Below are 23,504 nucleotides of genomic sequence, written 5' to 3' on the forward strand. Positions count from 1 at the left end.
AAAATTGTATATTTTGATATGGTGAAATTTTACCTATGCTTTTGTCTTGAGTGTTGTCTTGAGTGTGATCTTTGTGCGATTTCTCTTTCAGCATCACAATAAAAGGGTTTTACACTGGGTACTTGGAAGTAGAATAAAACATAGGGAGTGAAGGCCTAAATAAACAAGAAAGGAGACAACGAGGAAAAGGGGACAAACACAATGGCATTCTTTCCTCATGGGAATAGAAATCTCTACATTAATGAAATTCTAGCAGGTCTTCTATGCTAGAATTCTGTTTCCCAAATAACCATTTTTATGGCTAAAATTTCAAGGAAATGTAAAAAAAATTTGGTTGCAAATATCAAAATTTGATTGATGTACAGATAGGGGACAGACCTTAATCCCTTAAGAGACGAGAACACAGGAACGTATAGCACATATGAACACAAGTCAAGAATAAAGCCATCCAAATGGGATATTTGTGCATTTTGTCAATTCAAAGTTATTCCCAATTACAGGAAATTGAACATATTACAGAGTTAAGTCTTTGGTGAAATATTTAAAAGAGAAAATATGATATAAAATATCAAGAATGAGAGGTGAGGGTGGTAATAAAAATCCAAGGGTACCATTAAGTGAGCAAAACATTTACTATGCAGACAATGCTTTATCTTCAGTATGTATAGGAAGAGAGAGAGCAAGTTATAATAAGACCTGCATTATTGTGAGCATATTAATTATATGAAAAGTGCAGGAATAAGCATTAGCACATAAAAAGAAAATTCCATCATTGAGATTATCAAGAAGTTCACACACATAATTACATAGTGCTTTCCCAGTCTTAACACAATGAAGCTTTCAGATAGGAAGAGAAATAGACCAGAGCATATCATTATCCCCAGATCTCTAAGTGAACTTGAATTGTTTTTAAGTTTCAAGAAGTTTGTGGAGGAGGAAATAAAAACTTCAGTGTAGTCCTGAATTACAATAAGTGCATTAAGCAATGCATATGGTTGGTTGTGGATTAATTTTCTTCAGGGACTCTTACCATATTAGACACAAGGAAACCAAATATCACTAATTGTGTATCAAGCATTTTCATATTTTAAGAAGTTATTTTTGATATGGTGAGTGTATGGTGGCTTTGGAACATCTAGTTTGAAGAGCCCAGTAGAAATCTTAGAAGTATATATAGAAATGCTTGAATTACACATTCACAGTATTTTACTTAATATTCTCATTATGGCACTGTATCAGCTAGGATATGCTAGGTTATGCCAAAGTAACAAAACCCTAAAATCTGGAGTTAAGGAAAACAAAGATTGGTTTCTTGCTCAGACAACATATTTATATTAGGTCAGCAGGTCCTCTGCTCCAAGTTATCTTGCTAAGTCACAAGCTCACAGAGCTCTCAGTATCTAAATAGGGGTGTTTTCCTCCCATCTCTGGGAGGAAAAACAACACATCACTACCATTCACATTTTGTTGGCTAGAGCCCAAACATAACTTCTAGAATGACCCAATATTCTAGAGTTGGAAAACTAATTTTTCCAGATGCTCAGAAGGAAGAGAACAAGAAATATTAGTAAATAGTTCTAACCATGACAAGCACGTCATATCCCATATTTTGAGTGGTCTGTTTTCTTTCCTGATTTTCACTAAGGTCTGGATAACAAAGTGTTGAATCTTATCCATAGCTTTAGTATTTGTACCTTATGCATTTCTGGGCAGTCAGTAAATATTTGTTGAATGAATAAAAATATTTGCCAGCACTGTCAAATATTTCAGCATGTTCAGGAAGAGTTAATACTGAGAAGAGAGTTAATACTGAGAAGAGACTCCTGTATTTGACACTCAAAGTTCCCCTGTAATCTCCAAAAGTGTCTCAGGAACATGACAAATCAAGGTGATAAAATGAAAGAAAGGCTGGAGACAGCCTTTTTCACAAGTTTGACAACAATCCCAAGGAGAGATTTAGACAGCAGCTAAACAGTGCTAAACACTGGAAAACAGTGCAGCAGGTCTGGAGGGAAAGAAGATAGAAGGAGTCAGTGAACTTTCAAGGGAGAGGATGAGCAACTGATGAAATGTTTGGGAGGCACCAGCAGGAAGTAGGATCATTAAATAGGCAAGTGGGCATTGGGACAGCCATCCTCTGGAGATGAAGAGAGATGAATCCGGATGGTTATAAATAAAGCTGTGGCTTGTAATGAAAGAGGTAAAATCTGGAGATGTGCCTGCCTAATGGCCTTTATTTCATTTGAGGAGCAGTAACCAGATAATATTCTGAATATAAGAGAGGAATTGGTATGAGGACACGAAAAAACGGGCAAAATTCAGAATGGCCTCTATAGTAAGGAAGCTCCTCAGGATTACAATGGCTGAGTGGCACTGAAAATGGAGGTGTAATTGGCGCTTAAATTCTAAATGGTCAAAGAAAACACTCGTGTCCACAGTTACTGGCACCATCTATATAATTTAGTTTATGGATATTCTGACCCTACAAGCCATCTGGTTACAACGTCCGGTCCAGCACTCAGGAAATGCAAGCAAATGACCCCTTTCTGATATAAAATACAAAGCATAATGCTTTGATTAACAACGACAACAAAAAAAATCCTAAAACAATGGTTGACTATTTTGACTTAACATGGGGAACAAAATGAAAATGTGATGTGGCACAACGTCTCTGGGGGCCATTTAAAATCCATGATTGGTTAATGCTAGGAGGAGGCTGGAATTGATTCAAATAACTTCATATATACAAGCATTGTTATGCAACTCATGTTTTTCTGCCTTATAGACTCCAATATCTCATTTAAAATGAGTTGGTAGTAGCCTGGTAAAAGAAGGAAAAAATAAAACAGGAAACTTTTGCATCTTGCTCAAAAATGAGGTTCAGCCTTCCTGAAATGTTTGCCAAGGCTTACTTTGGGCATACGGATGGAATTTGATATTGGTCTCAACATGGTAGAGAGCTACAAAAATATGTAAATGTAGACACAGGGCTTCTAGGTTCCCTTGTGTTTGTTAATCATGAGGAAAACAAAGCAATCATTGTAACTCAATTTAAGTCAAGATTAGCATCTCCTGTTAAAAATGTACAGAAATAGTTAAACTCTGGAAAAACAGCCTTGATATTTGCAATGATGGGACTCAAGTCCAGAGTCTCATGCACATTAGACTAGTGCTTTACCACTGGATTACATGCTAAACTCAATGCCGAAAGAGAGTCATATTAAGAAGGGGTGAAATGATGAACACAGTTTGAGATTAGGACAAGAAATGATATCTATAGAGACACTAAATCATCGGTAAAGGAACTAGTTATAAAATATATAAATCCAAAAGAATTATTAATCACACATATCATTTATGTTGATAAGACATCATTTACGTTGCCTGGCCAAATGATTATTGTTTCTAACCTAGGTTAGAAGAGAGAATCTGACATATGGGTTAAAGCAAGCAGAGTATTCAATGAAAAGGTAATTTTAGTGTATAATGGAGTTCTTAATATTGTTTATGGGTCCACTTTCAGACTTGAATGGAAAGTGAGAGAAAAGCTATGAATAGTGGGGCACAAGGGAGGCTGGGATGACTATATCTGTAGCTACTTGACTAGCTTTCATAATATCCTCTTTGGGGATATTTCTGATGTTAACTTGGAAAGTCTTCACAGTTGAATTCTTACAACTTGTTTCATTTTCTAAAACATTTCAGGCAATGATAACCAAAAGCTAAGCAAATCTCTGCTAGCCTGTTTTAAGAGCAGGATTTCTTTCTTTAAAATATGTGCCTGGTCACCTTATTCTTTCAGAGCAAACTACTTTTCAGATTTTCCACAGGAGTCTGCCAAGCCTTCTTGAAGCTAACCTCTCAATGACTCCCAAACTCTTTTTTAGTTTGCAATGTACTCACTCCACTGCATACCCACACAGACATATTCACCAGGGCAGTGCCACTGTTCTAGTCCCAGGCACGATTCGTATTGCACAGTGCTTGGCAGTACCTTGAAGGACGTACGTCACTGCATTCTCTATATACATTATGACACAGAACCAAATTTCAATAATTTCTTACCATCATCATTTATTAGGCTCCATTTATGGATACCTCCATAAGAGCCAGTCTTCCAAGAAATCATTGGCTGTTTAGTGACCAAGCAATAACCTGAGGTCTTAAAAATTCTTTTCAAATGGAGCAAATTCCAATGCCGGTGTGTGCACTGTTCCCAGTAGGGAGCATAAAGGCACATTGTGTTGGCATAAGCATGTCCCTCTGTTCACCTCGCACTTCAACTGTTAGAAACAAAGGAACAAAGCTTCGACTTGAATGTTTTGACTCTTTAGTGGAATTCATGAAATAAAACTGATACCTGTATTCCTAGGAGATGCTGTTAATCAGGGTGATCACTCGGTTGGCACATTTCTGTTTCTTTCAGGTTATAAAAATCAAGAGCCTTCTAATATGATTTGATTATGCTGCCCCTCTAGAGATCGCTATCATTATCCCCCAACTTTTATTATTTCAAAAAACATAATGCAATGGCGATTACTAAACTATGTCATTTGATTTATAAGGATAAAAAAAAAATACTGCAGCCTCTTGCTACTCAAAACAAAACTGGTTGATGTTGCATCACAAACACATTTTGGGAAAGCACTTAAGTGTTCCCAGGTTTCAAATTATCAAAGGGATGAGGTAAAAACAAATTCATTGAATAACACAAAATTTCCAAACTCAGCTAATGGACAAGATGATTCATTGTTCTGATGTGGCAAGGAAAAAAAAATGGAAAGCCAACAACTGGGAAAGCCCAAAATGCAGAGACAGGAAACTTTGAAACTTGGGCATAGAAAGCAAGCCATTTGCTATAATCAGAATGTAACAGGCAGCATTAATGTACACGAAGATGTCTTTTAGAGTACCAAATTAGCCTAATCAATTTAGAGACTTATTAATGGCCCTGACAATTTTCCTTAAGGACCATATCCAGGTATATAAAATAACTGCTAAAGTCACTTAAGCATTTGCATAAAATTAGTCTGCCTTCACATCAAATCTGGAATATGGTTATAGCTGATCTCGGAGTATCTTTCACAGCAACTTTCAAATTAAAGTCTCATTATTGCCACCTTAATGCTGTCACCTATTGATTGCTCTCATCTCCGCCCCACTCATTTGTTATCACTGTCCCCCAGTAAATCATTCCAGTGTATGACAGACCTCGTAGAAGCTATTCCTCTGTAGATGTGGTAAAGAAGGGAGTCTTATTCAGGGCAGCAGAGAGAACATCTGACTTTGCTCAGAAAAGGTTAGTTTACAATCCAACTTTGCCACCCACAAGTTATTTTGCCTTGGAAATAACTTGACCTTGCATAGCATTAAAAAAAAAAAAAAAACACCTAGTAGTAATGCCTAGCCATCTAATCTACAGGAAGCAACAAATATTACAAGTGCAATTTTTGTATACTCTGAAATACTTTTGCAATGTAATCTTTCAATACATGAACTAGTAGGAAAACATCAATATAGTTTTGCTCAAAATGGACATAAAATGTAAATCCCATTATTTTAAAAACTTACATATTTATTATAATTAACGTATTAATTTTTTTCAAATTTTCTTAGGCATGCTAAAATAATCCTAATTAGAGTAAGTTTATTTTTATTAAGGGCAACCTTTTTAGAAATAAATTCTTCTGGCTTTCTTTGGAGTCTCATTTTCAACGTTAATCTAAATTAAGATGTTCAAAATTATGATTTAAAAAGAGAAACTATTTTTTATTTTTTAAGTACTATATCTTCAGGTTAACTTGCATCAATATTTTATTTATGAAGCATCAGAGTGATAAGTGGCATCAGGGGTAACTTATGATTAACAAATAATTATACCACTAATTAAAAAGAAATTGTTACAAATCCAAAGTGCTCATCAGATTCTACCAGAACTAACAAATGCAAGTTTGAAAGCAATTTTTTAAGGACAAAGTCTTCTTTATAAGATCCCAAATACTTTACTCAACCTACTAAAACTATCAATTAACCAGTAATTGAGCTGTGTTACTTTATTCAGGAGAGAACAAATGACAAGGCATATCAAAATCTGATAATTATTATGCTGCTTTTAAGGCAAATTTCAGAGTGTCTTTAGATTCTGATAGCTATTCAACTCAATTTTCTACAACTTCTATGTCTACCACATAGCAGAATTTAATAATTTATTCATTCGACAAATGTTTCGAGGTATCTGTTCACAGCACTGACAGGCACTGCAGAAGATACGGAGATTCACAAGATACAGCTCCTGCCATACTGAAGCCCAAGGAGACTCAATTATCAAGGAAAACTCTAGTTCAAACTGCCCTACTTATAACTACTTAAGGTGGGTCTGTACTATACTTGCCAATGCCATCTCAGAGAGAATCCTGCCTTTCCTAGTACATATTTATTTTCTCAGGTTCCCTGAAGAGTCAAGCTGGCCCCAGCTTTTAACCCATCACAAAGAAGAACAGCACTTGGAATTTGACAGAGTAGGTGAGTTCAAGCTCACTTCCCTACAACCATTACCAGAAGAGAAATATAAAGGGACCAAAGTTGCTAGGGTCCTGTCTAAGGGGTACATAGTCCCCTTATGCTTCTAGAAACTGTGAAATGTTTGAGGTTAAGCCAGACTAGAAGGCATCCTGGGAGCTAAATTGCTCTATACCCTAACAATTCCTATGAAATTCTTTGCTACATTAACAAGGACGTCCTTCACTGGACCATTCAGTTGCCTCTTTAAGAAAATCCATGGGAAAAATTCTCTCTAGATTTAGTACCAGGAATTTTTTTTTTCCCCTAAACATTATGTCTGCTTCTTTAGGGCTAGTGGCTGTTTAAAATCTTACAGCCACCATCTATGTTCCAAGAACAGTAAGTGCATACCCACAAAGACCACAGGCTTCAGGTCTTCTTTGTCTTTTCTACTCTTCCAGAAACTTCTCTTTATCATGAGCTTCCCAATGAGTAACCGTTTTAACTTTCACTATTCTGAAGTACAATTCAAATACAGAGTAGTGCCCAGATCAGATGTGCACAACTCAATTTTTACAAATTTATAGACCCATGTAACCAATACCAAGAGCAGGAAACAGTGTCTCAACCCTGTCCTAGGGTAAGGGAGGTGAGTTCACACAGGATCTTTGCTTAATAGTGAACTTTATGTAAATAGGGTCATGCTATCTGAGCTTTCTAGCTCTTATTGTTCAATATTATGGTTATGACATGAACATATGTAATTATATAATTAAGCTTACTAATATTTACTCTAGTTTTTTAAAATTTACTGATATTTTACATGAATTTTAAGATATTAAATCTATTGTCCCTCCAAAACAGGCTAAGAATAACCAATGATGTCTTAACTCAGATACCAAATGTCCAGCAACAAGAAAAAAATAGACAAATTGTACTTCATGAAAATTTAATTTTTTTTTTATTGGTTGTTCAAAACATTACATAGCTCTTGACATATCATATTTCATACTTTAGATTCAAGTGGGTTATGAACTCCCATTTTTACCCCGTATACAGATTGCAGAATCACATCGGTTACACATCCACATTTTTACATAATGCCATATTAGTAACTGTTGTATTTTGCTACCTTTCCTATCCTCTACTATCCCCTCTCCCCTCCCCTCCCATCTTCTCTCTCTATCCCATCTGCTGTAATTTAAAAAAAACACTATCCAGAGTATAAAAGGCAAAAAATATAGAAGAAACTATATGAAAATCATACATTTAAATACATACATTATACACACACACCATTTAGCTTTAACAAGGAAAGCAATTCAAATTGATGCTATAACATGAATGGGCTAAATGAAATAAACCATCATATCACACACATGCACACTCTCCCTCTCTCTCTCCTGCTTACAAACACACACCCTGTATGAGTTCTGTTATATGAGGTATTTTCATTGTAGTTAAAATCATGCAAACAGAAAGTAGAAGGGTTGTTGCCAAAGGCTTCAGGGAATGGGGTACAGAGAGTGATTGGTTAATGGATATTGCATTTCAGTTTTGCAAGAAGGAAAGGTTCTGGAGATGGAGGGTGATGGTGGTTGTAGAATATAAACATACTTACCACCACTGAGTAGCATACTCAAAAATGGTTAAAATGGTGAATTCTATGATATTGTGTATTTTTACAATGATACAAAAAATTGGAAAGATAAAGTACAAATAACTAAATGAATATCATCTAGTCTTTAACACCAGAAAATCAATAATCTTTTAGAAAAAAAGTAAAAACAATCAAAAATTCAAAAAAAGGTTAATTTTCTCATTCAACTAGTCTTAATTAACCAGAACATCAATAAAATAATGTAGCAGTTGTCTAGAGTGATACTATTATTTATACACTAGACTGCACTGCACAAGGACAGGGTCTAGCTTCTCCTGTCAATTTTGATATCTTAAGCATTAGCATTCTACAGGAACACAGTAATAACTCAAATATTTATTGACTGCATTATGTTAGAGTTAAGAGAACATAAAATAATTGATCGCCCTATAAGTATTTAGTGCAAAATTTGTTAGAATTTAAAGGCTAGGTAAAATAATACATTCTAAAAATGTGTTAAGCTTGTAGCCATTTGTGCATTTTTGAGTTTCATACAACTAGTTTCACACAGCTAGCATGCTGTAAAAATTCAAAGGTGATGGTTGTGGTAGACAAAATAATGCACACATACACACCCCAACACACATTCTCCCATCCCTTCCCAACAATACAATCATTTCTAATCCCTAGAACCTGCAGGAGTTAGCTTATTTGGAGAGAGGGTCCCCAGAGACGTGATTAAATAAAGAATCTTAAATTGAGGGGATTATCAGGGTAAATGCAATCACAAGTGTCCTTACAGAGAGAAGAGGGAGAGCTGACACACACCGGAGAAGACTAAGGCAGAGATGGCAGTGATATGACCACAACGCAAGTAATGACAGACACTGGAAGAGGCCAGGAAGAGGAATGGCCCCTGGAGCCTCCTGAAGGCCCACAGCCCAGCCAGCATCTTGATTTCAGTCTGCTGGTACTGTTTTCAGACATTTCTGCTGGTTCAAGTGGCCCACATTTGTGGTAGTTTACTTGGTGCAGATGACGCAGGATAGGAATACATAATTTGTATGGAACACAGTAACCACAGGAAACTATAAGACACTATGGTAAAAATAGCCAGCACCTATGGCTTATCTGCTACACGCTGGGCACTACTTGAAGCACTTTTATACATTACCTTGCTAAGTCTTTATTCATTATCCCCATGTACAGAAGAGGACACTGCAAAGAGACATGATGCAATAAGGTGACCAAATTCTGTGGCTCATAACAAAGCACAAATTCAAACTCATTCTAGTTCTCAAGCTCACTCTTAAATACTACACCATGTTAAATGACGATTTTGTCCATGACTTTAATGTCAAATATTTTACTATGCATGTGAAACCACTAGCCACCTGAAAACTCAACGCTGCATGCACAGCTTTTACTCCTCCAATTCCAGGTGCTCTGGATGACATTGGGAAGCAGACTCAACTCCTAACAGATGTACTTAACTAAATGCATTTTTCAAACCTAGATTTTTTTCCGGATGCCTTCTGCAGTTTCATATGTCAGACCTCTGTATAAGGAGCACCCAAAAATAAAGATACTCTGTCAATATTTCATTCTTTTTTTTTTCATTTCAGTTAAGAGTAGATGGAGGAGTAAAGGAGAAAGAAATCTCTAACAAACTCTAGTGACACACTACAAAAATTACAGTGAGTAACTTCATAACAGAAGTGCAATAATAGAAGTGGAATAGATTACAAATAAATAAAAGTCTGACTCCATGTTGTAAGTGCTCCCAAAGGCTGCAGTGCAATAGTGTTTCTTCACCTTACAGGCACGGGTAAGCAAAGCATGCCAAGATCAGTCCTGTTGCCCAGAAGATGGGCTACAGAACTATAAAGAAAGAAAGAACTCTGCTGAAAAGCTCTCACCTACAAGACCTGTTTAGGAATGCTGCATGCTTGGTTATTTGGGTCTATGTATTTCCACAGAGAGATTAGGGCAAAGTATCCTTTTGTGTTCCAAATAAGGCACACAATAAAATGCATGGCTGGACGCCACTGTAGGTGAAGTGTTGAAGACATGCGATGCAACAGTCTAAATGTCACTCTTCTACCCTAGAACTGTGTCCCAGTAGTCTCCACTGACTTATCACTAAATTAGAAATGAGACGGTTTGAAATACTCCCAACCTAGGCAATATACTACAAGTGGTACAGAATTATCTGAAAAAAAAAAAAAAAATTTGAAACAGGCTGGGCCTGGGCATGGTGGTGCATGCCAGTAATCCCAGAGACTCAGGAGACTGAGGCAGGAAGATCCCAAGTTCAAAGCCAGCTTCAGCAAAAGCGAGGCGCTAAGCAACTCTGTGGGACCCAGTCTCTAAATAAGATACAAAATAGGGTTGGGGATGTGGCTCAGTGTTTGAGTGCTCACAAGTTGAATCCCAGTATCCACACACCTCACCCCCCAAAAAAGAAACATCTAAAATAGGATAAAGGTTACGTAAAGAAATTTGGTTCATTTCTGCCTACTGGGGTTCTTAAATTTTCTCTCATTACAAGTTGTTTGTATTTTAGGGGAATGTCTTCATCAGTCTGGGCTGCCTGGTGACTTGAATAACTAATGTTTATTTCTCACAGTTCTGGAGGCCCTAAAGACCAAGATTAATATGTCATCAGATCAGGGACAGGTAAGGGCCCTCTTTGTGGTTTAGAGATGGCTGCCTTCTTTTGTATCCTCACCTGACTGGGAAAGATTTCTCTGGTCTCCTTCTCAGATTATAAGGACACAAATTCCATTATAAGAGTGCCACTCTTATGACCACATTGAACTCTACTTTTCAAAGGTTTAATCTTCACCTACCATTATATTCACAGTTAGGTATGAATCTTGGGAGGACACAAATATTCAATCTATAACAGAAAGCTATCACTAATTTTAGCAGACCTTAGTAGATATAAATATATACATTTTAATGTGCTGAAAAATTTCAAATGATTTCCAATGTGTTATCTACTTGTTCAAAATAAATTACACTAGCAAATTTCAGGCATGTACTCTACATAAGCTCATCTTAACTTTCCAAGTGTTATTTAAGTACTGGCTTGATTTTCAACCCAGGTTTTATTCAAACTCTCACTTTAAAACCCTTTTCAGAAAAATAAGAAGTGCCATCTACCTTGAGCTGCAAACCCTTGAAACGTTCAAAATTACAAATCCCTTTCCAATATTAGTGCCTTCAATCTGTGATGTCAATGTGATTCATGTTTAGAGTTTAAATTACCTTCCATAGGTCTGGTTGTTCAAATCACCAAATAATATCATATCTCAAAAATATTAGGCCTATTGTGCAAATATGGAACTTAAACATCCTTAAAATGCAGCAGAAAATACAGCTATGTGATAAACATTTATAAGACTCCCACTGTCAGGAAATATTTTACAATTTTATAATTTGACAATTAGTTAATACTTTACTACTGTTCTAAGGCTCCAACAGGCTTAACTACTATAACAAATTCATATTCCACTGCCAAAAAATAAACAAATCTCCAGTATATTATTACCACATTCTTTATATGCCTCTGTTAAGCCTTTACATATTTAGAAATGTATTGTTTATGGTAGGCAAAATATTACTCTTTACAACTCCAACTACATTGAGAAAGCACAAAAATTTATATTTAATGTAATGCTATGTTATTATTAGAAACACAATTTAACCCTAAAAGGGAAATCTTGGCAATAACCAATAGCTTAATGGGACAGAGAAATTCAGTTTTATTTTTAATACAATAAGAGTCCATGGAAGTACAGTGAAATATAGTAAAATATCTTCAAGTTCTCAGAGATTTTCTATTTCCCAAAACTAATACCACATCTGGAATCGTAACAGCATTAGCCTCCGGATAGATTTGATCAACTTTTCTCTGATAATCCCATTCATGTGCCAGCAAATCAAATCTTTGACTTAAAATCTACCACTTTCAAACAAGCATCATTATAGCTCGTGAAGAAACAGGACAAATACATCTTTTTTGTTGTTCTCACTCCTGGTTTTAAAACCTCAATATCTTTACACAAGCACTAACATAACTTATCTAAGGAATGTGTGAATAATGAATGTATGGAGTTGGTGATTAAGAAAAAAATTAAGAAAAAAAGGGTGACATCTACTCACCTACCTGCATACATATTGTAAGGAGAAATGCAACCTTGTAACTAAATTTCAAATTTAAAAAATCCTAAATTACATGTGAATGACCTGTTTGTTACTGTAGAGGAAACACTATGTTTTGTTGATTTGCAGACATTTTTCATCATTGAACTTTTGATGCACCTGGTAAATAGCAAATCACAGCAGGGGGAGTAATTGTTTTGAAAATACTGTTGAAAATAAAAAAAAATTAAAATGAGCTGCTCATAACACTTAATATAAATTCCACATCCCGTTAGGATCTGTGCTTTAATTATAAACTTTCTGAATGAAATATGAGAGTGTCCATGTACACCTCAGGATGTACTATGCAGAGTCATGCCAATGCGATGTTAGCACCAGACACGTTTGATGTTGTTAATCATACATCATTAAGAGCTATAATATAGCCCCACAGATTTGCAATAAGGGAACTCAAGGAACACCATCAAGATCAACACCAAGATCTCAGGTTTAGCCCTCTCCAGAGCTGGCAGACTGAACAATATAAATGCTACATAATATTCATCTGAGTTCAAGTCTCAAGTTCCACACTGTTACATGAAACATTTGAAATGTTTATGGATGAACCAATCTATGATAAGGCTATCACTTCACTAATTTTTCATGAGATTTAGAGGCTCAGTCTTCTCAATTTTCAAATGAGGCTTAAAGAGGTTGTATCACATTAAATGGAAGTGGCTTTGAAGTATGGCAATCTTGGGTTCCAAAATACTAACCCTGGGACTTCTCCAATTTAACATCTCTAAAACTCCCTTTCCTTATCTACAAAGTGGAAATGGTAACCACAATACTGCCTACTTGGGGTTATTGTATAACATAGAGCCACAAAGCTTGATGTGCAGAGACTAAGAAACAAATGTTTGGTGTTATTATTAAATGACTCCTAAAGTCCTTCAGCTGCTGTATCAGAGTAAAAATAATCCACAACCTCTAATTTTGGATTTAAAGGTCTTTCTCCAACCCGCACAACTTTCAACCCTTCATTTACTTAATCTGAAATAGTATATTGACTCAAGATGTTTGCCCATTCCCCTAGTCTATATTTTAGCTCCATGAATACAGTGTTCAAGTTAATTTCTAAGGAACATCTGGAAAGAAATGTAAAGAAATTGCAGCAAACCCCAGACATGCTGTGCTGCATCAATCTACATAATTCGAAATGACCCATATTTGCCTTTCATGCTTAGAGACCAAAGTAGTGTGACTGAATTATGGAGCAGGAGCCAATGGGTTGGAGTGGGGGAGAACACAGAGACAGATGCACCTTTCCAGTGAATTTAAGAAAAAAAAAAAATGGTGAACCAGAACTGAGTGAGTGGACACTTGAAAGGCTCCTTTAACAGACCAACTAGCAAACAGCTTCAGCAAGCTGAACAGAGACATTTTCCCTATCACATCCCCAGAAAGCACTGCAGGAATGTCATAGAACAGACCAGAGTCCTTGGTCACAGCCACAGGGTGTAGAGTGTTCTTCGCAGTCTCTTCAAGGTTCCAGAATTTGGAGATTCTCAACAGCCCAGGGAGTTCTCATTACTTACTTGAAATCACAAACAGCTCAGGGTAAAACAGATATAAACACTGCTATGAGAAATACATGAAGAAGACCCGACTGAATTGTAAGAGGGACAGATTGGAAACTGAGCACCATTTTAGAGGCTGCAGGTATCACCTGATCCCATTTCACACTTAAAATAAAACTTCTAAGGTCTTAAGAAGTCAAAGGGTGTGCAAATTCTCTTCCAACTTGGTCCCCTGGGTCCAAGATACCAGATGGCCAATAAGACCTTCAAATCCAGAGGCTCTGGTTTATGGGTCGCCACCTTCCAACTCCACCCCAAATGTGAAAGTGACTCTCCTGGAGGGACATTTCCTAGAACTCGATAGCTCCTCACTTTGCCTTCAAATCGTGTGCATCTTGAACGGGCTTTATTATTATCGTTGCTGTTGTTATTGTTAAAACGAAGAAGAAAAGAAAAAAAAAAAAGGAAGCCAGGAAGCTTGGCCCGCTGTGCTTCCTTATCCCAACAACTTCGCTAGGATTCCTAAGGAGAGCGCGCACCCGCACACACCCAATAGGAGACAACCAGCAGGGCGTCTGTCCCTGGCGACACTGCCCTGGACTCTGGCCAGAGCCAGGCTGGCCCTTTCACCCCCGCGCTATTCTGCCCCTTGGTGCTCCGCAGTAAGTGGTGACGGAGTCCCTCAAGCCCCGCGCTCTCTCCACTCTGGCCCCACAACCTCATCTCTCTCATCCTTGGCACTGAGTAGAAGAGGCAGGACTCCTATAGTGGGGAGTACGGCGGAGGTGGTCCATAGTCTGGGTAATGCAAATGCCCATTCGGCGACCCCACGCGCCTCCCCAACCCTGAGCGCCTGGCATCCCGCAGGGGCGCAACCCCAGCCCCACGCCCTGCGCCCCAGCCAACTCTGCCGCCCAAGCGGATACACCTCCGCCTTTTGCGCTCAACTTACCGTGGCTGGGCTCAGCTTTAGGCATCCCCAAGAGCTTTTCTCTCCTTCCTCCCGCTGAGCTCTTCATCCTCCTGCTGCTCGCCACCCGGCGCCCTGGCCCTGGCATCCGGGAGGAGCAGCCTCCGGGGCTGTCTGTCCCGGGGACCTACGGCTGCCTGCCGGTAGCTTCGGCGGCGATGGTCGCCGCCAGCCGTGAGCAGCGGCCGCGGAGAATGGTGCCCGTTGCTCCGCGCGAGCTGTCCCTGGGGCGCGGGCTGGAGGTGGCAGTCAGCGCGCTTCTGCCTCCGCCGCGCTCGCGACGCTCCGCACGCGTCCCGAGCCCGCGCCAGCCCCAGGTGCACCGGGTGAAAAAGAGGTGCGAGCTGGCGTGGAGGGAGGGGCCCGGCTTGGGGGGAGCTGGAGAGAGGGAGATGGATGAGAAGAAAGAAAAACCAGATTAGAGGCGAAGAACTACCTTAATGTAATGAGTGGGTCGTGAGTGTTAAGGGGAAACGCGAGGAGAAATGCATCCAGAAACTAGAGATTTTGAAAATGAGCCCTAGTGAGCTGCTTCTAGAAGCTCAGAAAAGGGGCTTACCTTTTGTACCTAGGTCCTTTATCCTCTGAATTGGGTGCAGTACCTAACAACTCCCTCAGCCTGTTTTTTTAATAGTTAACCTCAACAACCTCAGGCAGCAGCTGAAAGAGATTGGGTGAAGCTACTGCAAATATACAGGGAAGTCCCGCATCGCAGATCCCTCAGATTTTTCTTCCCTTACCTGATTTCTCATCCTCTCATTCATATTCCTCCCCATCCTCCTTTCTCTCTCCCTCTCTCCCTTCCCCTTCCGCGTGCACACAGACACAACAACACAGTCTGTCTGTTGACAGGTGCTAGAACTTAAATGTGTGTTTCCCAAACTTTACTATGCACAGGAATCACCTTAGGATCTTGCTACAATGGTTTGGAGGGGGCCTGAGATTCTGCATTTTTAATTGGTAGCAGCTGTGATGCAAGAATCACATTTTGAATTACAGATGCACAAAGAAGCAAACAAAATAAAACCGTTTTCTGATATCAGCTGAGCCATTTGTAAAAATAATCAGAAATAAATCACTAAGGTACTGTTTTTCATGGGGTTTCAAGATGCTATGGAGGCCAAAATAACTTATAACCATGAATATAGTCCCAAGGATACAATACATGCTAGGGTCTCATTGTCAATAATTAGTCTTAATAGTATAATCATGAATGCTAATATTAATAGGTGGAAAGGTTGGTAACTCACCACTCTACCAGTTCTCAAGAGAAGCTCTGAAAAAAAAAATCAACAGGGACCACCTAACACACACCACCTTTTAGAAAGAAAATGTAAATAATATCCTCTGAGATGCATTCTCTTCCTCCTCTGAGAAAGTTGTTGACTTTCACAGATTGTAGTGCTGTTCAAGTGTGTATTAGGCAGTGAATCGCTTATCAAGCTAACAGAGAATGGAAACCAAGAAGAGAAAATGCCAAGAAGAAGAAATAGAGAAAAATAGCCAATGTGCCAAAAGATGTTGTTTTGACTTAGGGTGACTGTTTAGTTTGGCATATTCTCCCCATCTCTACCCATACTTTCATCTGTATTTAATCACTCATCTCTCCATTTCGATTCAGCAAGTACTTGCAAAGCCTTTATCATGGTAAAGGCTTTTTTCTATGGTGAGCAAAATCTGCCCCATGCATGCTTTGAAGGAGAATTTTGACAATATACCAATGGATGCCATATTAGGCAGCATGTATGCTAATAGGGAACACCAAACACATCTCCACAAAGTTCTAAAGGCATAGAGGCCTGAAAAGATTTCGTGGAAGCAAGGCTGTTCAAGATAAAATTTAACATCATATGATTTCATCAGGCAGAGATACAAAACTGGGGCAGGGGGGAGTAGTCATGTACCATTCTGCCCAGAACACATAACCCATGGAGAAAAGTGGAAAAGTTGGCTTGAAAGATTGATGGAGGTCATATCAAGTAGGGCCATGATTGCTAGCCGAGCAGTATTGAGCAGGGGATCACCATCACCAGAAATATACCAGGAAGAAAACTCTGACATAACAGGTTAATAGGGTGACCTAGAACCAGAAATTAATGGTAACATTTGGAGGCAGTGAAAACCCCAGATAAAGTATTGTGAAGGAGCAAGGAAAACAGTTGTGGAAATTAAACATAAGGATTTTAGAAAAAGACATTGCTGAGGTGTTATTAACAGTATAAGCAGTTATGTGAAAGAGAGGGATGTATCCAAGATATCCTAAGGTTTATGCCTGGAGAACTGGAAAATGATGATGTCATTAAGAATCAAGAATTCAGAAAGGGAACTTAGAGTTGGTTGGTTTGATTTTTATGTGTTTGGCAAAGGCTATCAGATGAGTTCTCTCTGGACATGTACTTGGAGGTTTGAGGGAGATGTTTGCACAATTAGAAATGTAAGACCTGCTCTGAGAAAATGGTTTCTGTGCTAGAGCTTGTGTTAGCTCTTGTATTTGGCAGCTCTGAGCATGTATATGGAGTCAAATTGTCTGGGTAATGAGTGGTTAGTGAGGTAGGATAGCGAATGAAATACAAATTGCTACAAACAAAAGCATGAAATTGTATGATCTTCCTGTTCCATGTGACTTTTCTGTTCCTCAGTATTCCCAAACATGGATAATTGTCCCCTCCACATAAAGTCTTTATAAGGATTAAGTGAAATGATGTACTGGTCCTTCTCTTATTTCCCACTGACCTGTTCAGTCTGAGAGGGCAGAGATCCTATATAGCATGCTGACCATTAAAGCCCTAACACCTAATGCAGTGGTAGGGAGAAGGTAGACTCTAAAATATTATAAATATTTAAATAATAAATAAATGAATTATTAAGTAAAAATTAGAAACGACTGTAAAACACAAGCCAAAAGATGGGAAAAGATGGCTAGGTGGGTTTTGTTATTTCAATATCATGGAAATCAAGTCAAGAAAAAAGGTTCTTGTTACTAGATGGTCACTGGTAACAGATGGGTACAGAGAAACACAAATACACATTGAGAAAGATTTTGTTTGAGAAAGAGATCTGGTTTAAGAGTTAACCAATTGCACTGAAGAAAACAGTTGCATTAGAGATGTATCAAGATTGTGAGTGGCAAAGGAATTCAAGGAAGAATGATAGATTATTCTTTAAAGAAACTTGACAAAGAACTGAAGATGAGGAAGAGATTGGGACTGAGAAAGATCAGTCTTTGTTAGTAAGGTCTAAACATACTTTGTTGATGAGATTAAGAGGCCAAAAGTGTGAGAAAGAAGTTTCAGGTGACAGAAGAGGATAATCGATTGAGCAATATCTGAAAGGAGAACCAAAACTCGTGAACCAAGAGTGTAAACAATCTTTTTTAGCAGAGAATCAATAGTGTAAGCAATCCTTCCTTATAAGCAAGAACAAAGAAATAGAACAAGGATATGTTGATGGTTTACAGTGGAATGAAAGAAAGCGGGAAATGTACATATTATTTTGCCCTAATATCTCCAGGAAAACAGTCATGAGACTTTCTACTGTTACCTTTTCATCAACAAGATAAAGCACTGTAAGTTTAACTCTGAAAATAATTGAAACAAGTTATAGCAAGGATATCTTAGTGACTCAACCAAAAAAAAAAAAAAAGAGAGAGAAGATTCCACTGAAATAAACATATGCACTCGTTATAATGAAGACCATTACTGTTCTCATCCCTGTCCTATCATATTGAACACAGAAGTAAATACAGCATGCTACATACAACACGGCCTACCCAAGTTTAGTAAGCAACAAAGTAGAAATTATGGGCCATCAAGCAAGTGAGGGATTTCCTGGAACTAACAGGTCTGGTGTGGATTTCCCATGCTGCCCATCTGCAGTTTGTGAGAACTTGCACAATCTACTTACACTCTCTGAGCCTTTGTTTTCTCATCTATAAAGCTGGGGTAAGACTGATAAGTCTCTAGTTGCAGGTTTTGAGACTGAAATAAGATAATATTGGTAAAGCAGTGGCTCTTGAACTTAAACATGAATCAGAATTGTAGGAATTGTCAGAATTTCTGGGTTCCACTTCTAGAGTAACCAATTCACTGGATCTAGGATGGGGCTACAGAACCTGTTTGCAGAAGTTTCTTGGTGCTACTGCTGCAGCTTTTAGCAGGAAACCCATACTTTGAGAACCACTGTTGTAAAGCATGTAACATATTGCCTGGCATACAGCAGGGACTAAATGCAGAGTAACTACTGTTTGGAGTTATCATCAGCTCATTTATGATAAGCTAAAGACAGGGTCCAAGTTCAAGAAGGAATAAATGAAAGGGATCACTGAGACAGACTGAGAATTTGAAGGTCATAAAACTGAAGATTATATGTAGTCTGGGGGAAGTCATGGGAAAAATTCAAGATAAGGAGGTCTTGGCTGGGGAGAATATTCAACCCTTTGGAATCATGAAGATCGATTCTGTTTCATCCAACATCTTTTAGAAGGGTGGCTTATAATGAAATGCAAAGACCTAACAAAAAAATCAGATCACAAAAAGAGAAGAGGGATCATGGAAAAAATGTCAGATAGATCAAAGAGATGGCCAACACCACTGCTGTAGGTGAACACAGAGCCAGGACCTTGGAAGCCATGGAAAAGAAGGTGTCAGGTCATGTCACATAGCTGCCATTGCCTGAAGTAAACATCTGTAAATCCCAGTCTCTTGAGCTGGAAAAAAAAAAGGTCCCTACTCTCAATCTTGGAAGGAAATCTCTCCATGCAGTATTGGATTACTTGTAACTCATGGTGTTTTAAAGTGAGAACCTTCAATTACAAATCCAGGCATGACATTACAACATAGTGAATGAGACACACATCTGGGAGCACTTAAGAAGAAATGCTCTAAACACTTAGCCTTCCAGGGTTTCAGCTTTACTCACTTAAGGCCTCCCTGTACTGAGCACCTGTATTTTGTTACGTACCATGGTGATGCTTCATTTGGGCCATCTTTAGCCCTAATAAGATCTCCTCTGAGAGATGAGAAAATAAAGCAAAAAGAGATTAAGTAACTCCTCTGAAGTCACATCTAATCAGTTCTCACATCTGGTTATAAAGCATGTACAATTTCCAATCCAAAATACCATTGCTAAATAATTAAAACACAGCTAATAAATGTAGTCCATTTATATTTTTTTTTCTCTTAGATTGGGTTGCTTAGGAAGCAGGTTCTGGACACATGGAGAGTGGTATACTGGAAGAGTATTGGAGAGAGTTTTGAGATAGGGATCTATGAAAATAGAGATAGGAATTGAACAAAATCGAGAGATGGACAACAGATGTATCATACAGAGGCTTCAGACAATTCTTGGAGAGCTCTAGGCTGGATCAGCCCTTCAGAGTTATCCTGAAACTATGCCAGAGAACTAAGTCATTGTATCATTGCATCCATCAGTCATTTCTAATAATCAGAGTTGAATTCATTTTGTAGCCTATAGACCTAATTTGCTTAGTATTAAAGTATCTTATCACTGTTGTAAGATATTTGTCTGGTATGCAGCAATTATTTTCATAAATATTCTTTGGAAAGTGTAGGAACATTGGAGGAACACAAATTTAAAAGCACATCTTTGAGATCATATAATTTAAATTCAGAAGTAAATGAAACAGCATCTACCTCATAGAGTGGATGTGAAGGTTAAAAGTCTACCATAAAATAAGTGCTATCAAAGTATTCACTTTTTATTTTCTAAGTACAATAGGTTTGTCAATGAAAAATTTTGCCAAGAATAAAAATGAAAAAGTAGAAACACATCTACAGTAAGTTCAGAGTAAGAACTTTATCAGAGAAAGGTTAATGAAGGAGAAGAAATTTACTTGAGTCTGAAAGAATGCACTGGATTTTGAAAGCAACAGCAATCATGAGGATAAGAACATTCCAGAGAAGAAATGTGTGCAGAGCACGGAGACTAAGATTTTTTTTTCCCTGAGGTCCAGCAAATGAATTAATTGTCAAGAATACAGGTGACAGGTTGGAAATGCTGCTGAATACTTTAAATTCCTGGTTAATGATTATGGTTTTACTTGGAAGAAAAGGAAGACAAAATCTTAAGCAAACTACAAGTCTGAACAAAATAATGCTTTATGAAAAAAAAAGTATGAAGAATTGAATGGAAAGAAATTAGAAGCAAAAAATCTGTTTCTTGTTCCTGCCTAACTTTAACCTTTCTTTTTTGGAAGATAACCTCTTTAAGGAAATGCTCCTCAAAGTGTGGTTACTAGACCAGGAGCAGCAGCAGCAGCAGCACTGGGGAACTTAAATACAGTTATTGGGTTCCAGCCCTGACCTACCACAGCAGAAACTCTGGGTATGGGTCTCAGAAGTCTGTTTTAATAAGCACTGCAGATGATTCTGAAACATTCTCAAGTTTGAGAATCACTGTTGCAGTTTTTCAATAACATTTCCCCCCTGGAGTAAATGACCCTCGGAAGCAACCTGCTTCTCTCTAACTCTAGAGGGTATGATTGCTGTTTACTAACATCTTTTCAGCCTGCTTCTGACGGCAGGACTCAGCATGAAACTGTGCTATGCCCCACTATGCATCAGATGTCTTTAAACAGATGAATCTTTTTTTTTTTTTTTTTTTTTTGGTACTGGGGATTGAACTCAGGGGCATTCAACCACTGAGCCACATCCCCAGCCCTATTTTGTATTTTATGTAGAGGCAGGGTCTCACTGAGTTGCTTAGCACCTCACTTTTATGCTGAAGCTGGCTTTGAACTCAAAATCCTCCTGCCTCAGCCTCCTGAGCCGCTGGGATTACAGGTATGCTCCACCACACCCAGCTCAGGATAAATCTTTAATACAAAGTTTTTTCCATTTGTTTTGGATGTGTAATACCACAGCACCAGTGTGTCTATTCCACTGGAATTAACACACCAGGAAACATCCTCAGAAAGAACTTCACTGGTGTTAGAAAGAGAGCACAATTAATTTGCTTTTCCACGACAAAAAACAAACAAGAAATCTTAAAAGCCCTTTCCCATTATTAACAAACCTCCAGAGGGACTAATGAAAATCTACATAAATATATGTAAAACAGCAAATAAAATGTTCAAAATAATTAGAGTTTAGATGTTAAGGAGGGGACTACAGTTGATAGAAAATGCTTTTAGCACATGCTAAATAAGAAATGGCAAAAAAACAGAACATTCTTATTCTCTCTGGAGATGCCAGGTCCTTTTTGATCAATGATATGAAGTTGAAGGATGAGAATGACACAATAAAGTTGGGATGTGGAGAGGGAATGCGGAGGAGAAAAAAGAGACTTCAGGAGACCACAGCCCCAGAGTTGCTCATAAAGTAGTTATAGGTTGAGTTTTGAGAATATACATTTTTAAATTTTTTTTTTAGTTGTAGATGGACACAATACCTTTGTTTAGTTTTATGTGGTGCTGAGGAGCAAACCTAGTGCCTCACACATGCAAGGCAGGCACTCTATCACTTAGCTACAGCCTCACCTCCAAGAATGTGCATTTTTCACAGATTCCCAGTTGCTTCCACTAGAGATCACAATTTGAGAACCACTGGCCTGGCAAGTCCTCCACTGCCATCACCAATAGTTAGCATGTTGTTGTCACTCCATGATCATTTCATTGACCACACAAATAACCCTATCTCTACTAGATTTGAAACCTTTCCTAGTAACCCAGTCAGTAGTGACAACTTTCATCTGTAAAATTTTCTGAACACATCCTCTGTACCACTCGGTCTATATTTGCCTTTCCTTGTTGTCTTATAACCAGTTTTCCAGAAGCACCCTTGAGTTGACGGTTGAATTTGTATGTGATTGATTTATTAATAGAATTCTCTGGAAAAAAGTCAGTAAGAGAGTGGGATGAGTAGAAAAGCAAGAAAGCCAAGCAAGTATGCAGGTGACCTTCTAGAAAAGGCAGCTTCAGCCTCATCCTGTAGGGGAACCCTGGACAAGGATGCCGGACTTTCCTAGGCCCACACCTGTCATTCATCATTGATTGAGGTTCCCAGGATGGTGTACATTGTCAGGCACTTCCAGTACTCTGGGCAAAGTGGCTCTAGTTGTCCAAGAGTGATTGTTTGAAAATAAATCACAGATGTTGGATGTTAAAAATAAAAACACTAAAACAGTTTTAAAAAAGGGCAGGGATCTGAGAGAGTATCCATAGAACAGCAACATACATATTCACTTTCAGGGATGTATCTCAGCTTTCTAATTGGATTTTAAATTCCTGGTAAATCAAAGGTATGTTGCGAGTTTCTCAAAGGTTGATATATATAAAGTTGCCACAGTTTGGCCATTTTTGAGAAACAAAACTGGCAATTTTATATTGCTAAAATTGATACCTAGGTCTTAATGGACCACCATTCAACAACAGGATAGATTAATAATCAATCATCAATATCTTTCAGTTCGCTACTCTATCAGAACCAGATGCCCTGACTCTGAAAGCTCTCTAGAGACCAAAGGTCACTTTTAGTGTGCCTGCAATTACTCTTCCTCTGAGTCAAGTTATGCATTCACTACAACTCAGCCAATTTTGTTTTACTTATTATTGTAGTTACGCATTTTAGCTAAAAATTGCATAAACTGACAAAATATGAGTGTGGGAAAAAAGACACGTTGCATCTGTGAAAATTAAATTTAATGCTTTTCAAATTTCCAAAATATCAGTTGCTTAAAAACAAACAAA

General features: G+C 38.1%; 1 protein-coding gene across 2 annotated transcripts in view; it reads right to left on the reverse strand.

Annotated features, from left to right (window-relative positions):
* Positions 1–14,998, reverse strand: part of Znf385d (zinc finger protein 385D) — an 843,102-nt gene extending 828,104 nt beyond the window's left edge. Inside the window, exon 1 of one of the 2 annotated variants that reach the window (XM_058586568.1) lies at positions 14,783–14,998. In XM_058586568.1, the coding sequence (XP_058442551.1) occupies positions 14,783–14,888 (106 nt within the window). In that variant the 5' untranslated portion in view covers positions 14,889–14,998. The remainder of the gene's footprint in view (positions 1–14,782) is intronic. The other variant, XM_058586567.1, reaches the window with a different exon arrangement.
* Between the last annotated feature and the right edge of the window lie 8,506 nt (positions 14,999–23,504).

This window comes from Marmota monax, unplaced genomic scaffold (assembly GCF_021218885.2).
Source record: "Marmota monax isolate L192 unplaced genomic scaffold, Marmota_monax_Labrador192_F-V1.1 WCK01_AAM20220418_F8-fsc00152, whole genome shotgun sequence".
Lineage (NCBI taxonomy): Eukaryota > Metazoa > Chordata > Mammalia > Rodentia > Sciuridae > Marmota > Marmota monax.